This window comes from Sus scrofa, chromosome 4, assembly GCF_000003025.6.
Source record: "Sus scrofa isolate TJ Tabasco breed Duroc chromosome 4, Sscrofa11.1, whole genome shotgun sequence".
NCBI lineage: Eukaryota > Metazoa > Chordata > Mammalia > Artiodactyla > Suidae > Sus > Sus scrofa.
Window position 1 is genome coordinate 29,059,358 of NC_010446.5, and position 15,028 is coordinate 29,074,385.

At 35.9% G+C, this 15,028-nt stretch overlaps 1 protein-coding gene across 12 annotated transcripts in view; it reads right to left on the minus strand.

Moving 5' to 3' along the window:
- EMC2 (ER membrane protein complex subunit 2) overlaps nt 1-15,028 on the minus strand; it is a 98,153-nt gene that overhangs the window by 78,240 nt on the left and 4,885 nt on the right. For 8 of the 12 annotated variants that reach the window (XR_002343156.1, XR_002343157.1, XM_021089024.1 and 5 more), the window contains exons 2-5: nt 11,959-12,013; nt 9,432-9,545; nt 8,419-8,483; nt 5,470-5,555 (exon numbers count right to left, since the gene is read on the minus strand). Coding sequence is in view for 10 of the 12 variants with exons in the window: in XM_021089024.1 (XP_020944683.1) it covers nt 5,470-5,555; nt 8,419-8,483; nt 9,432-9,545; nt 11,959-12,013 (320 nt within the window). In the remaining 2 variants the exon portion in view is untranslated. Of the gene's footprint in view, nt 1-5,469; nt 5,556-8,418; nt 8,484-9,431; nt 9,546-11,958; nt 12,014-12,911; nt 12,963-15,028 lie in introns of all 12 variants that reach the window. The other 4 variants (XM_021089015.1, XM_021089020.1, XM_021089017.1 and 1 more) reach the window with 2 other exon arrangements.

Genomic DNA, 15,028 nt, shown 5'->3' on the forward strand with positions numbered 1-15,028 from the left:
TATTCTTAATTTCTCTATGATAATTTAAGTTTTTCTCTTAATGATATTCAACACATGAATATTCTCTATCATCATGATGACACATCTTTCAACTGAAAACTGTCTCACAACTTTAGTACCCAAGCCTATATTTGTGATTACAATCATGACAACAGGGTAAGAATATTTTAACTGTAGCAGACCACTAAGAAAACTAAAAGTGAGTTTAATTCATAAATGTGTCCATACCATGCAAAGGCCAAAGAACATCTTTGCGCAGTAAGTTAATCAGACTTATCAACCATTCAAAAAAAGCAAATTAGTCTGGACATCACATACATGATACTACCGCAGGTATGCTAGCCTCATAAAAACTTGAAACTATACAGAAATAAAATTATTAAGTAATAATAAAACAAGACAAAAGTCTATAAACGAGGGTAAAATTAATGCTATAGACAGGGAGTTTCACAAGACACAGTACATGAGAATTGCCTGGAAATCTTTTCCCAACTACATAACCTCTGGGAAATATATTTAAATGACAGCTGAAAATAGGAAGCCATTCATTTCATTAATACAATGATAATTTAATTTTAGTTTTTTCTATCTTCTTTGGTATTCTATCAGAAACATACTGTTTATAGAGTTGAATGAAAACTATACACATAAGGCATTAATATCTAGTTTGATATTTGAGTTACATTATAATTTTAAAAGTAATTTACATAAAAACAGGGTGTGATAATTAATTTTATGTGTCACATTGACTAGCCATGAGGTGCCCACAATAAATATTTCTGGGTATGTCTGAGGATGCTTTCAGATGAAATTAGCATTTGAATCCATGGACTCAGAAAACAGACTGCCTTCCCCAATGTGGATGGGCACCATCCAATCCCTTGAGGGCCTGAATAGAACAAAGGCAGAGGAAGGAGGAATGCACCTCTTTTTACTGCCTCACATTGCTAGGACATCTCATCTCACCTTCTCCAGCTTCCACACTTTAGATTGAGATTTATAACACTGGCTCTCTTGGTTCTCAGGCCTTTAAACCTGGACTCAGACTGAATTACAGCACCAGCTTTCTTGGGTCTCCAGGTCACAGACAGCAGCAGATCCTGGGACTTCTCAGCCTCCATAACTGCTTTATAATAATAATAATATACTGAAGATTCGTAAGTATTTATCTTTAGTCAGCAACGTTCTTAAATCTATTCTCCTGCATTATACCCCTAACAGACTGATCTCAGCAGAGTAAAGACTGCGCAACTACATTTTTTTTTTTTTTTTTGCCTTTTCTAGGGCTGCTCCTGTGGCATATGGAAGTTCCCAGGCTAGGGGTCCAATCAGAGCTGTATCCACAGGCCTACGCCAAAGCCACAGCAAGGCCAGATCTGAACCGCGTCTGCAACCTACACCACAGCTCAGGGCAATGCAAGATCCTTAACCCCCTGAGGAAGGCCAGGGATCGAACCCGCAACCTCATGATTCTAGTAGGATTTGTTAACCACGACAGGAACTCCACAACTACGTATTTTTAAATGTCACAGATAATTCTAATTCACACAATCATGTATGAGAATCAATGCTTAATGGTCCTATATAACAACAACACATAATAGCTACTCTGTCAGGAAAAAAAAAGGTAAAATCTCACTAAGTGATGATGTGAGTTTCGATTAAAGAAGAAAAAAGCTTAAGAAATTGAAGTTCACCAGATTTCTTAGAAACCTGAGTTAACACTTAAAAATAAATTATTTCTAATGTATCAATTTTTGTATAGTTGGAAAGAGGGTATAGGGATGATAACTATTGAAATGTGTTAAAAAGATAATCTGAAAAATCATTCATGGTGAGGGATGACTGGGGGTTTGGGATTGGCATATGCACACTGAGGTATATGGAATGATTAGCGAATGGGAATCTGCTGTATAGCACAGAGAACTCTACCCAGTATCTCTGTGATAGTCTATGTGGGAAAAGAATCTGAAAGAGAATGAATGTGTGTATATGTATATATAATTGAATCATTCTGTTGTACAGCTGAAATTATCACAACCTTGTAAATCAACTATCTGCAATAAAAATTTTAAAAAAGAAGAATCATTCATCTTGGATTCTGGGATGTGTTTTGCTATGTACATATTTTAAGAATGACATAGGAATTCATCCCACTTGAAATAAAAGGAAAAGTGTTATTAGAGGAGAATACTGATTCAGGAAGAATAAATTATTATGGATTTATTATAAAGCAGTTATGGAGGCTGAGAATTTTGCAAATTTCTTCCATTCTGTCCTCTGATTCAAAATTACCTTCTGCTAACCTATAATAATATTATTTTATTTTTATTTATCCATGCCATGTGCTTACTATAAAGATCCAGAAATATTAAAAATATACATATACATAAACATATAAGCAAAAAGCCAAGGAATAAAAGGGTTAAGACAAATTATATCAATATATTCTGCTTGAAAAAAGCTATTCCAAGTTAACCCTGTCTACCTAAAAACACCAAGATAAAAAGGTAAGAAGTAACAAGCTTATTCTAAAGTTAATATATACATTTTTTTTTTGCCTTTTTAGGGACGCACCCACAGCATATGGAAATTCCCAGGCTAGGAGTCAAATTGGAGACACAGCTGCCAGCCTAAGCCACAGCCAAAGCAACACCAGATCTGAGGCACGTCTGTGACCTACACCACAGCTCATGGCAACACTGGATACTTAACCCACCGAACAGGGCCAGGAATCAAACCCGCATCCTCTTAGATACCAGTCGGGTTTGTTAGTGCCGCACCACCATGGGAACTCCTAATATATTAATTTAAGAGATTCAAACAGACAAAATAATCTTGGGGGAAAAAAAAAAGAAAAAAGTTGAAGGACTCACACTTCCCAATTTCAGAACTTACTACAAAGTTACAATACCAGCAGATTATGACATCTATACAGTGTGTATATGATAAACCTACATCACTCCCACCCAAACAAGAAAAAAGCTGAACAAACCGAACCAACTCAGGGCAAACTACTGTCCCCAGAACTGCAATACTGATAAATACAGACTATCACAGCTTACTGGTGCAAAAGACTCCTTTAAGAACTGTTACAACTAATAAACAAATTCAGTACAGTGACAGGATACAAAATTAGTATACAAAAATCTGTTCCATTTCAATACACTAATAAAAGCCTATCAAAGATATTAAGAAAACAATTCCATTTATAACTGCTTCAAAAAGAATAAAATACCTAGAAATAAATTTAATCAAAGAGCTGAAAGCCCTGTATACTACAAACTGTTACACACTGATGAAAGAAAATAACAAGACACAAATAAATGGGGCAATAGCCCATGCTCAAGGACTGGAAGAACTAACATTGGAAAAACAGCTGTACTAAAACAGCCATACTACACAAAGCAGATTCAATACAATTCTTTAAAATTCCAATGGCATTTCCCTACAGAAACAGAACAACCCTAGAATTTGTATGGAATCATAGAAGACCCCAAATAGCCAAAGCAATCTTGAGCAAGAAGAAGAAAGTTGGATGGATCAGGCTCTCTGAGTTCAGACTATATTACAAAATTATAGAAATCAAAACAGTATGGTACCAGCATAAAAACAGACACAATAACAGGTCATACAAAAGCAAAAATAAACAAGTGGGACTATATCGAACTAAATCACTTCTACACAGCAAAGGAAAACATCAACAGAATGAAAAGGCAACATATGGAAGAGGAGAAAAATATTTGTAAGTCATATATCTGATAAAGGGTTAATAACCAAAATATTATAAGAACGTACACAATTCAATACCAAAAAAAAAATCAACCAATCCAAGTAAAAGGGGTAAAATGTATATAAACTGAATATACATTTTTTCTAAAGGAAACATACAAATAGCCAACATGTACATGAGAAGGTGCTTGACATCACCAATCATCAAGGAAAGGAAAATCAAAACCACAATATGATGTCACCTTACACCTGTTATAATGGCTATTATCAAAAGATAAAACATAGCAAGTATTGCTGAGGATGTAGAGAAAAAGGAACACTTGTGCTACGTCAATGGGAATGTAACTGGCACTATGGAAAACAGAATAAAAGTTCCTCAAAAAATTAAAAATAGAACTACCATTTGATCCAGTCATTTCCAATTCCGGGTATTTATCCAAAGGAAATAAAATCACTAACTTAAGAAGATACTTGAATTCCCATGTTCATTGCAGCACTATTTATAATAGCCAAGACATGGAAACAACCTAAGTGTTCATCAACAGATAAATGGTAAATAAGTTTGGTGTACATACAATTGACCTTTGAACAAGCAGGGGGTTAAGGAGCAGCAAACCTCCACGCAGTGGAAAATCCATGTGTAACTTAAAACAGGCTGGCCATATACTCAGCCCTTCCATATCCAAGGTTCTATATCCACAGATTCAATCAATTGCAAACCATGTAGCATTCTAGTGTTTACTATTGAAAAAAAAATCCATGTATTAAACGGACTCCTACAATTCAACATATGTTCAAAGGTCAACTGTATACAATGTAGTACTATTCAGCCACAAAAAAAGGAAAGAAATTCTGCCATATATGACAACCTGGATGGATCTTGAGGGCATTATGCTAAGTGTAATAAGTCAGACAAAGATAAATATTGCATGATCTCACACATAAAATCAAAAAGAACCTGAACTCAAAGATACATAAAATAGATTAGCAGTTGCCAGACTTGAGGATGGGGAGTGGATGAAAAGGGTGAAGGCAGTCAAAAGGTATGAACTTCCAGTTATAAGATAAATTGAGTGCTGGGGATATAATGTACAATACGGTTTACTAAAGTTAACTATGTCTTATATTGAAAGTTGCTAACAGAGTAAATCTTACACATTCTTGACATAAGAAAAAATAAATTTCTAACTATCTGTGATGACAGATGTTAATCATTTCACAATATACACATTTATCAAATTGTTATATTGTACACCTAAAACTAACACAATGTCATATATGAATTATATTTCAATAAAAATAATAATAATAGCTTCTATTTCTTGAGTGACTATAAGGGCACTACATATGTATCACTAATTCCCAAAACAATCCTGACAAGTAGGTAATATTCTTGTTTTACAGAGAAATAAGACTGATAAAGCTTAAAGAAGTTAATAACTTGCCACATTAATAAGCTAGTCTTAGGCACAGGAGATTTAAAGCCAGTTCTTACTCCAAAGCATGATCCCATCTCACCAGGCTAAAGATAGTAAATAGATTATTTTATGTCAAATCCTATTTACAGGGAGTAACTTAGCAGGACTTAATGCAGAGAAGCACTCTGACACTATTCTGAAGCTCAGGAAAAATATCTTCCATAATTAATGATGTTGCCATGGGTACAGAAGGACGTGAATATAGGCCCCATGTCTGCCATTTTAAAACAGGGTCACATTATTTACAAGATTCAGTTACCTCTCCATGGCTTCAAATCTCATGCCAGTTAGTCTCTTGACTCTGTGACTGCCAGGGAATTGTCTTCTCAATTCCTGAAGACAAAACTAAAAAAAAAATACTGATAAAGACTTGAAGAGTAGTAATTATATTCATATACTAAATGGGCTACAAGGAATGGCTTGCATAGTCTTCAATGTATCTTCTTAAATAATTTCATTACTGAGATCTAATGACATAAGTGAAATTAATCAGTTATGAATAATGGGGTGAAAGAAAAACTCTGAAATTACAGTGAGGGCAACAATTCTCACAAACTGATTAAGCTCTTTCTTAAGAAAATGAGCAGTTTTTGAGGTCCACTAATAACTCCTCAAATATACTACTGTTATCACTCTTCATAACGTGTCAGGCCCCACTTAAATAACTGTAACATTTTCCTGACCTTTTCTTCTAACTAGTGGATATGTTCTTTGGTGGTATTCTTAAGTCCCTAGTCAATACTATTAACAATTTGTTTAATTCTGACCTGTTGAATCATGTTTAATCAGTTACCTTGTCAGTACACATATCCTGATTTGGGGGTCATAAAATACAGACTCATATCAACAGACTACTATTCTCTTTTCAGCAGATATACATTATTCACCAATCAAATCAATAAATAATCAACTACTTATTGAGCACCTACTACGCTCTCAGCAGCATATGAGGAATTATAAGATTCTTGGAAGGTCTAGAAATATTAAGAATAATAAAAATTGTCCATTCCAGTGCCCCAAAGCATTAAGTGATTAAAAATGCCTTTAACTAATGAAGGCATGATTTACCAGTAATACAGTAAGTTTTTTTGTTTTGGTTTTAGGTTTTTTTTTTTCCGTCTTCTTAAAAGGCTGCACCTGAGGCATATTGAAGTTCTCAGGCTAGGGATCAAATGGGAGCTGTAGCTGCCGGCCTACACCACAGCCACAGCAACATGGGATCGGCGACCTAAACCACAGCTCATAACCATGGTGGATCCTTAATCCACTGAGCAAGGCCAGGGATCAAATCCACATCCTCATGGATACTAGTCGGGTTCATTACCACTGAGCCACAACGGGAACTCCTAAAGTAAGTTTTTACTATGATCTAGAAGTACAGCTTCAAAGTCTGTGGCTGTAAAGTTGCCAGTCTAAGAAAAATATTCAAGCTAATCCAAACTGAAGATGTTCTTTGACGTCATGCAAAACTCTCAGTACTTGTTCAATCAAGCTAACTGTGCTGAAATTATAAACCATTTAAAAAAAAAAAAATACTGTGTTCCCAAAATGTTATTATCTAACTTGATTGCCTATTTTACCAAATGCCATTTGGCTACACGCACACACTCAAAAAAATTTCAAAATTTCCCTTAAGGTATCAGCTGCCACCTCTTTGGATATTCAAAAGACTATGTCTTATAGGTTCTAAAGGTAATCCAAAGTTTCTATGGTTTGCTTTTTTTTTTTAAATGTTTTTGGCCACCCCATGGCATATGGGGTTCCCAGGCCATGGGTCAGATCTGAGCCAAAATTGCAAACCACACTACAGCTGTGGCAATGCCAGATCCTTTAACCCACTGTGCTGGGCGGGCCAGCAAACCTGCATTCTGGCACTGCAGAGATGCCACTGATCCCACCACTCTGTGGTATGTTTTTTATCACTGGCAGCTCCAGTGAATTACATAACATAACAATTACCTTGAAAAGGACAATGCTAACTAGACATGCCTGTGTTCTCCAGGATTTTCTACTTTCTGGGGTTTTTTGTATTTCTTAAATGAGGAAACAGCACAAAGTAGCACTTAAGAACCCAGGATTGTAGAACAAAATAACAAAAACCACTTCTTGATTTATATAATGAATACAGTGATAATATCAAACACAACTCAAATTGAGAAATAATCATAAAGATTAAATAAAGCATGATGTAATGCATTTAGCATAGTGCCAAACACGAGTGTTCAAAAACATAGTTCATTCTGGAGTTCCCGTCGTGGCTCAGTGGCTAACGAATCCAGCTAAAACCATGAGGTTGCAGGTTCGATCCCTGGCCTTGCTCAGTGGGTTAAAGATATGGCGTTGCTGTGAGCTGTGGTGTAGGTCGCAGACTCGGCTCGGATCCTGTGTTGCTGTGGCTCTGGTGTAGGCCGGCAGCTACAGCTCCTATTGGACCCCTAGCCTGGGAACCTCCATATGCCGTGGAAGCAGCCCAAGAAATGGCAAAAAGACAAAAAAACAAACAAAAAACATAGTTCATTTTTTTATTTTAAAATTAAAATTAAATTAAAAATTACTTTGCAATGTGTCAGGCCCCACTTACATACCTGGTTTTAATATTTTAAGTCATGTTCTGTACATGTTAGGATTTTCTAATAATTTAAGAAATAAATTTAAAATACTGCAAAACAATAGTTAACATTATATACTATGGAAGTTACCTAACAAGCCAAATGATAAACTTGTTTTAAACTGTATGCTTCTTGGAGTTTCCTGGTGGCTCAGCAAGTTAAGGATCCAGTGCTATCATTGTTGCGGTGTGGGTTGAATCCCTGGCCTAGAAACTTCCACATGGCCTGGGTGCAGCCAAAAAAATCCAAAGCTGAAAGTGGGGAAAAAAAAAAAAAAAAAAAAAAAAAAAACTACCTATAGGCTTCTTATTTTTAACTCGGTAATAAAGCATAGTTAGTCTATTAAGTGGATAAATTTCACCAACTAATTTAACCTCTTCGGTAAAATTGAGATACAATCTACTGCTCAGAATTATTAATAAGATACAAGAACGTACTGTGTCCCAAAGTACCTAGTTAGTCCCACCTTCTCAAGAGTAGCAATTAAACCAGATATGGAAATCATTCACTATAAGCCATATAATAAGTACCAATTGTTTACACATAATTCATTGTGCAAATTAAATATAAAATAAAATTAAACTAGTTTAAATACCTACCAATGCCAAGTCATCCCGACCATAGTCTAAGGCTGCAATCATCACCTGTTCATATATGATCCAAACTGGATATACACAGAGAGGAAAAAACTGAATTTAATACAAAAATTTCATAACAGAAATTAGATAATGAATTCTTGTTTCTGATATTTTAAAAAACATTACTTATAACTGCATTGAATTACTAACTTACACCTGGAATTAAGGAAATAAAGCATCCATATATTTTTAGCAATAAAAATATAGCAGTAAAAAAACTCCATTTATGTAACACCTTTATAGTTTTAAAAGATTCATTATGGGAGTTCTCACTGTGGCACAGTGGGTTAAAAACCCAACTGCAGCAGTTTGGATTGCTGTGGAGGTGTGGGTTTCATTCCCAGCCTGGCACAGTGGATTAAAGGATCTGAAGTTGCAACTGCAGCACTGGTCACAGCTGAGGCTTGGATTCAATCCCAGGCCTGGGAACTTATGCCTCGGGCACAGCCAAAAAAAAAAGTTATTATGAAACACATTTGTTTTTTCTTTTTAGGGCCAAATCCATGGCATGTGGAAGTTCCCAGGGTAGGAGTCGAAACAGGCACAGCCACCGGCCTACAACACAGCCACAGCAATGCCAGATCCAAACAGCATCTGCAACCTACTCTGCAGCCTGCAGCAACACCGGATCCTTAACTCACCAAGTGAGGCCAGGGATCAAACTTGTATCCTCATAGATATAAGATGGGTTCTTAACCTACTGAGCACAATGGGAACTCCCATGAAATAGCTTTTGACGAGAATAGGACTATAACCTCATGAGCTTAAAACAAAAATGCCTATTTGATAGCTTCACTACTAACAGCAATTATTAGTCCTTTTCAAAATAAAGTATCATTAGGACCTCCTGAGAGGTTTTTTAAAAAAGCATAGATAGATATGAACAGTAGAAAAAAAAGAAAAGAATTTTTTTAAAAAAGCTAAAAACTGTAAAACATGTGCTAAGCATGGACACAATAAATTTAAAAACTTACTATCATCTCCAAGCTTAGAAGCATATTCATTAATTAATTCCTCTCCAACTTCCACAATTTGCTCACTATTTCGTGAGTTTTCTTCTCTCCATTTTCTCATTTTATCTCGCATTTCTGAAAAAAATAAGCTTATAATTACATATGTATATATTTAATTAATGTCAAACAACTGACAAGATGAAATAAACTTTAATAAACTCACAGTAACGTAAAAAGGCTATGATATCTCAAATTTCATAAAGCAGAAAATCAGTTTAGTAAGAGCAGTAGATCCTTTTGAAAACTGAAAATGTATTACAACCAATATTACAATTATCTTTAAAAATAGTGTATGGCTTAAGTTTCTATGTGGTGCAATGGGTTAAAGATCCCATGTTTTCGCAGCTGTGACACAGGTCACAACTGCAGTGCTGGTTCAATCCCTGGCAGAGGGAACTTCCACATTCCGCGACTATGGCCAAAAAAAAAAAAAAAAAAAATACTGTGTGGCATGAGTCTGCTACAAAGATCCTCTAATCCTTTAAACAACTATGGAACTTAGCAGTTTAGAGGTTATGAACAATATTAAGAATTTGATAAAAGCTAAGGATTATGTATCCAGAAAAATAAATAAAATTATACATTGAAATCGCAGAAAATTCAAGGTGCTCCTAAAGTTCACCCACTGACGTAAGAATATAAAATTTTCATAATCAGGGTATCAGGTTTTCAGCACTGAAGGAACATTCGTCATATAAATGAATAAACTTCCTCAATAACTACTACAACAGTCCATATAATATATAAGTCCACAAAATTATGCAAGGAAATAAACAGCAGAAAAAATAAGAACAAAGAAAATGTTTTAATTATATACATAGTAGACAATAAAATGAATAATGTAAAGCAAGGTCAGAAGCACCAGCAAACAACAAAGTTGAGAGAACTTTGCATATTATAATACAATAGGGAACTCTGGAGTTTTAAAGAGCACCACTTCGTTAACAGCAGAAATAACTAGGGGAGGAAAGTACCTAATCCAGTAAAAAGATCTCTTTTTTATATAGTTAAGGTAGAAAAAACTGTCCTGTTTGCCAATTATATACATGCTTTCTTATTCCTATCTCTGAAAATCTTACTTACCTGAAGTACTACTTTCTTCCTTCTATTGTCATAGATGTTATATAGATTTAAACAGTTGAATTAAATTGCTGCTGAACAATGAGTTAAATAAACAATATGCTAAGCTTCCAGAAAATAAAGAGAATCACATGAGACTTTTACTACTTTTATATGCAATATGTGAGTCCCTAGAGTTCAAAGGCTACAAAAGAAAACAAAAATCATCTTAAGATTAAAATAAACCCTAAATGAATTTGCAAAAATGACCTTAGAAAATCATTACATATTAACATAGTTAATTTCTCCTACTGAAACGTAGAAATCAGCTTGACTCTCATTCCACACAGGAAGGAACTTGAACTGAACCTTAAAGGGTGAAGATGAACTGAGCAGGCAAACAAAAATAAGTTATACATACCCCAGAGGTTAAGAGCTCAGTTTCACAAGACTGCCCCCACTTCAGAAACCAACACATGTCAGGGTTACCCACAATTCTGAGCAACTCATTACAAAGTCAAGGTTTCCTTTCTAAAACCCCTTCATTCAGGTTTGATACTTTGCTAGAATGACTCACAGAACTCAGAAAAGTACTTCACTTACTATTACTGGTTTATTATAAAGGATTCAACTCAGGAAACAGCCAAATGGAAATAATTACACAAGGCAATGAATTGGAGGGGAGGGGTTGCAAGGGCAGAGAAGCTTCCACACCCTCTCTGAGCAAGTCACCATTCCAGCACTTTGATGTGTCCACCAACCTAGAAATTCTCCAAATCCCCAGTTTGGGGGGTTTTAATAACGTTTCATTCCCTGAGGCATGGCTGATTAAATCCTTAGTCATTGGTTATTAAGTTAATCTCCAGACAGTTTCCCCTCCCAGGTGGTCGAAGAGTGGGGATGAAAGTGCAAACTCTTGGTCTTGAAGGTGACCAGTCCCTATGCTGAAGCTATCTGCCACTTTATTCAGCAGCATATAAAAAGACACTCATCACTAGAAATTTTAGAAGATACTGTGTTTGGAACTCAAGACTGACTATAACCGAAGATGTTCCAATCAACCCCATCGCTCAGGAAATTATAAGGGTTTAGTAGCTCTGTGCCAGGAACTGGAGAATGAAGACCAAATATGTATATATACCTTATTATATCACAATATAACATATGCTATCTTTAGATTGACATCTTGGGTTCTCAGAACTCATTCAAACCACAACCCCTATACCATATTTACACTGTTTAAAGTTTACATTCTGTCAACCTGGGAGATTATTTTAAAACAGGAAGAACCTTTGGGAATATAAATTTATTTAGTATTTTACAGATCTGTGCCAAAAAACTGCACCCCTTGCCCATACCCTGACACCCAAATTTAAAAATGCTAGCCCAGACAAATTAATAAAATATGCTATTTCAATTTAAGAATTACCTTTTAATATATTAAATTCTTTCCTTGCTTTAGAAAGGGAATCCTCTGCAATGCCCTTTAAGAAAGAGTAGAATTCCTGTCCATAAACTACAGACCAAAAGAGAAAAACTAGTCCCATCTCCTTTTTTGTCAAATTTCTCATTTACCGATAGTATTCAATTTTCCATCAATCTCCTCCTTATTCATAATCAAGGTATATTGCTGGAAAATCTCTAATTTTTAAAACATTCCCCTTTCACCTATTATTAAGTCCCCCATGATTTCTGCCTAGTCATTCACAAATTGATGAATACATTGTTTCTACAACATGCTAGAAATACAAGGATGAAAAAAGAATCATCCTGTGTGCCTAAGAAGTTGACAACTTAATAGAAAAATTGTAAACAACTGCAAAATACTGTGATAAAAGATAATGGTATGTTCAGAGCACTAAAAAAGCAATGTGAGGGAGAGATTAATTCCACCTGGCAGGGAGAAAGGATTAAAGAAGACATCTGTGACATATGAATTAAGCCTTAAAGATCAAAAGGATTTTGTTAGATGAGGTTACAACAAAGAGCATAAACCATGGCAGAGGAATAGATAAAATAAACCATGGTATAGGGATAAAAGTATATCATGGAGTTCCCGTCGTGGTGCAGTGGTTAACGAATCCGACTAGGAACCATGAGGTTGCGGTTCGGTCCCTGCCCTTGCTCAGTGGGTTAATGATCTGGCGTTGCCGTGAGCTGTAGTGTAGGTTGCAGACGCGGCTCAGATCCCAAGTTGCTGTGGCTCTGGCGTAGGCTGGTGGCTACAGCTCCAATTCGACCCCTAGCCTGGGAACCTCCATATGCCGCGGGAGCGGCCCAAGAAATAGCAACAACAACAACAATGACGACAACAACAACAACAACAACAACAACAACAAAAGTATATCATGTGCTAAGGGACCGGGAAATTGCCTAACTCACCTAGACTTAAGGTGAGAGGGAGAAGAAAGGCAAAGCAGTTCCTTCAGACCACTGCAAAATGGAACTCAGGTTAATTCTTCATTTATGTAGCCCACAACATAAATGGGGGAACGTGTTTCTCTGACAAAGACCAATCCCCAAGACCTTAAAGAAGAAAACCTGAAAGATCACCCACCAGAAGAAGGAAAATTAAGAGAGGAAAGTATAAAAGGGAAAAACAAATCTGTCTCCATATTGGATATATTTTTTTGTTTTACCTTAAACTTTGCATTCTCTTGCTTTTGCTACAAAAATGCTGCCTTACAACCTTAAATATACAGGAGAACCCATTCTCAAGGGTGACGCTTAGAGTTAAAACACTCTTCTATTCATACATAGATAATAAGTTGCAGAACAGAGAAGTTTGTCTTGTTGGAGGTTTACAGGAACATCATGACCTGACCTATGGGGACAGATGCAAGAACAAGGACTAACACCAAGAAGGTTTTAGCAACCAACAACTCCCCATTCTCTTTTAATACAAAAGAAGCCTAAATTCAACTCAGGTAAGATGGTTCTTTGGGACACTAGTCCACCATCTTCTTGGTCTACTGGTTTTCTGAATAAAGTCACTATCCTTCGCCCAACAATCCACCTCTTGATTTACTGGCCTATTATGAAGTGAGCAACACCAATGCGGACCCAGGAACAAAAGCACTTTTTCTAAAGACTAAGTGGGAAAAAGAGCAGGCCCTTTCACCCAAATATCTCCCTACTTACCCAAGTTCTAATTTTTAAAAGGAAATCAATTTGAGTACAATATATGCTTCAAGATATTTTTAAAATAAAGTATAAAAGTATCATCTGTATATTGTCATGACTCTCTCAAAGATATACTTAAAGTGTTAGATACAGTTCAATTTTGTCTCACAATTCTTTTCATTATCCAACCCTTCTTCCTGTGTTCGAAAACTTCCACAAGTTTTATGTGTTTATCTTTCTTCAGTTTTCTCTTCAACTACCCAAAGAAACTAGTGTGTAGTGGTTAAGAGTGAAGACCCAAGACTCAAACTGCTTAAGTTCAAATTCCAGCTCTGCCACTTTCTAGCTGTGTGATAATGGATAGTTAACAATTTTCACTTCAATATTCTAATCTAAAAAGTGGAGATGAGGAGTTGCCACCATGACACAATGGCATCAACGGTACCTTTGCAGTAGCAGAGACATAGGTTTGATTTGTGGCCCAGGCAGTGGGTTAAGGATGCAGCACTGCTGCAGCTGCGGCATAGGTTGAAGCTTTGGCTTGGATTTGACCCTTACTATATTAATATACAGTAATTATATACTATAATTAAATATTATATAAACCGAAGAAAACCAGAATATAAAAAATAGACTTTTTTCTATGAAACAATGTTGGATGCTTTGGAAAGACTCCATAAAGGTAAATGAAAGCTGTTATATTAAGGTGACTTAAAAATAAGAGGAATTATTTACTGTGGTACAGTGCATTAAGAATCAAACTGCAGAGGCTCGGGTTACCGTGGAGGTGCAGGATGGATCCCCATCCTGAAGCAGTGGGTTAAAGGATCCAGTGATGCCACAGCTGTGGCTCAGATTCAATCCCTGGCCCAGGAACTTCCATATGCTTCAGATGCAGCCCCCAACTCCCAAAAAAGTGAAAAATAATAAAAATCTATGATTTGTGCACTGACACAAGGGTCTTTATATTCTTGTTCCATGTTAAAGCAAAGTTAAAAATGGTTTATTGGAAGATTACAAGTAATTTCAAACAGGGGATTCCTATCAAAGAAAAGGCCCTGTCCTATACTGACATGTATAGTTAAAAGTTTTAACAAAAGGAGCCAAGTTTTTGTTTTGCTTTTTAATAGGAAAATGGCTCCCAATTATCTACAAAATAAAGTCAAACTATTTAGGCTAGCATTCAAGGTAACAACCTACCTCTCTAACTCTTATGACCTTAACTAAACATTTCCATATCCATAAATATGGATCTTTAGCAAAATCTCAGTGTACACACCATGAGACCTGGAACCTTGCCTGTCTTGTTCTGCACTGTATCTTTAAGAACTGAACAATGCCTGACACAAAGTACTCAAGTATACGTTGAGTTAACA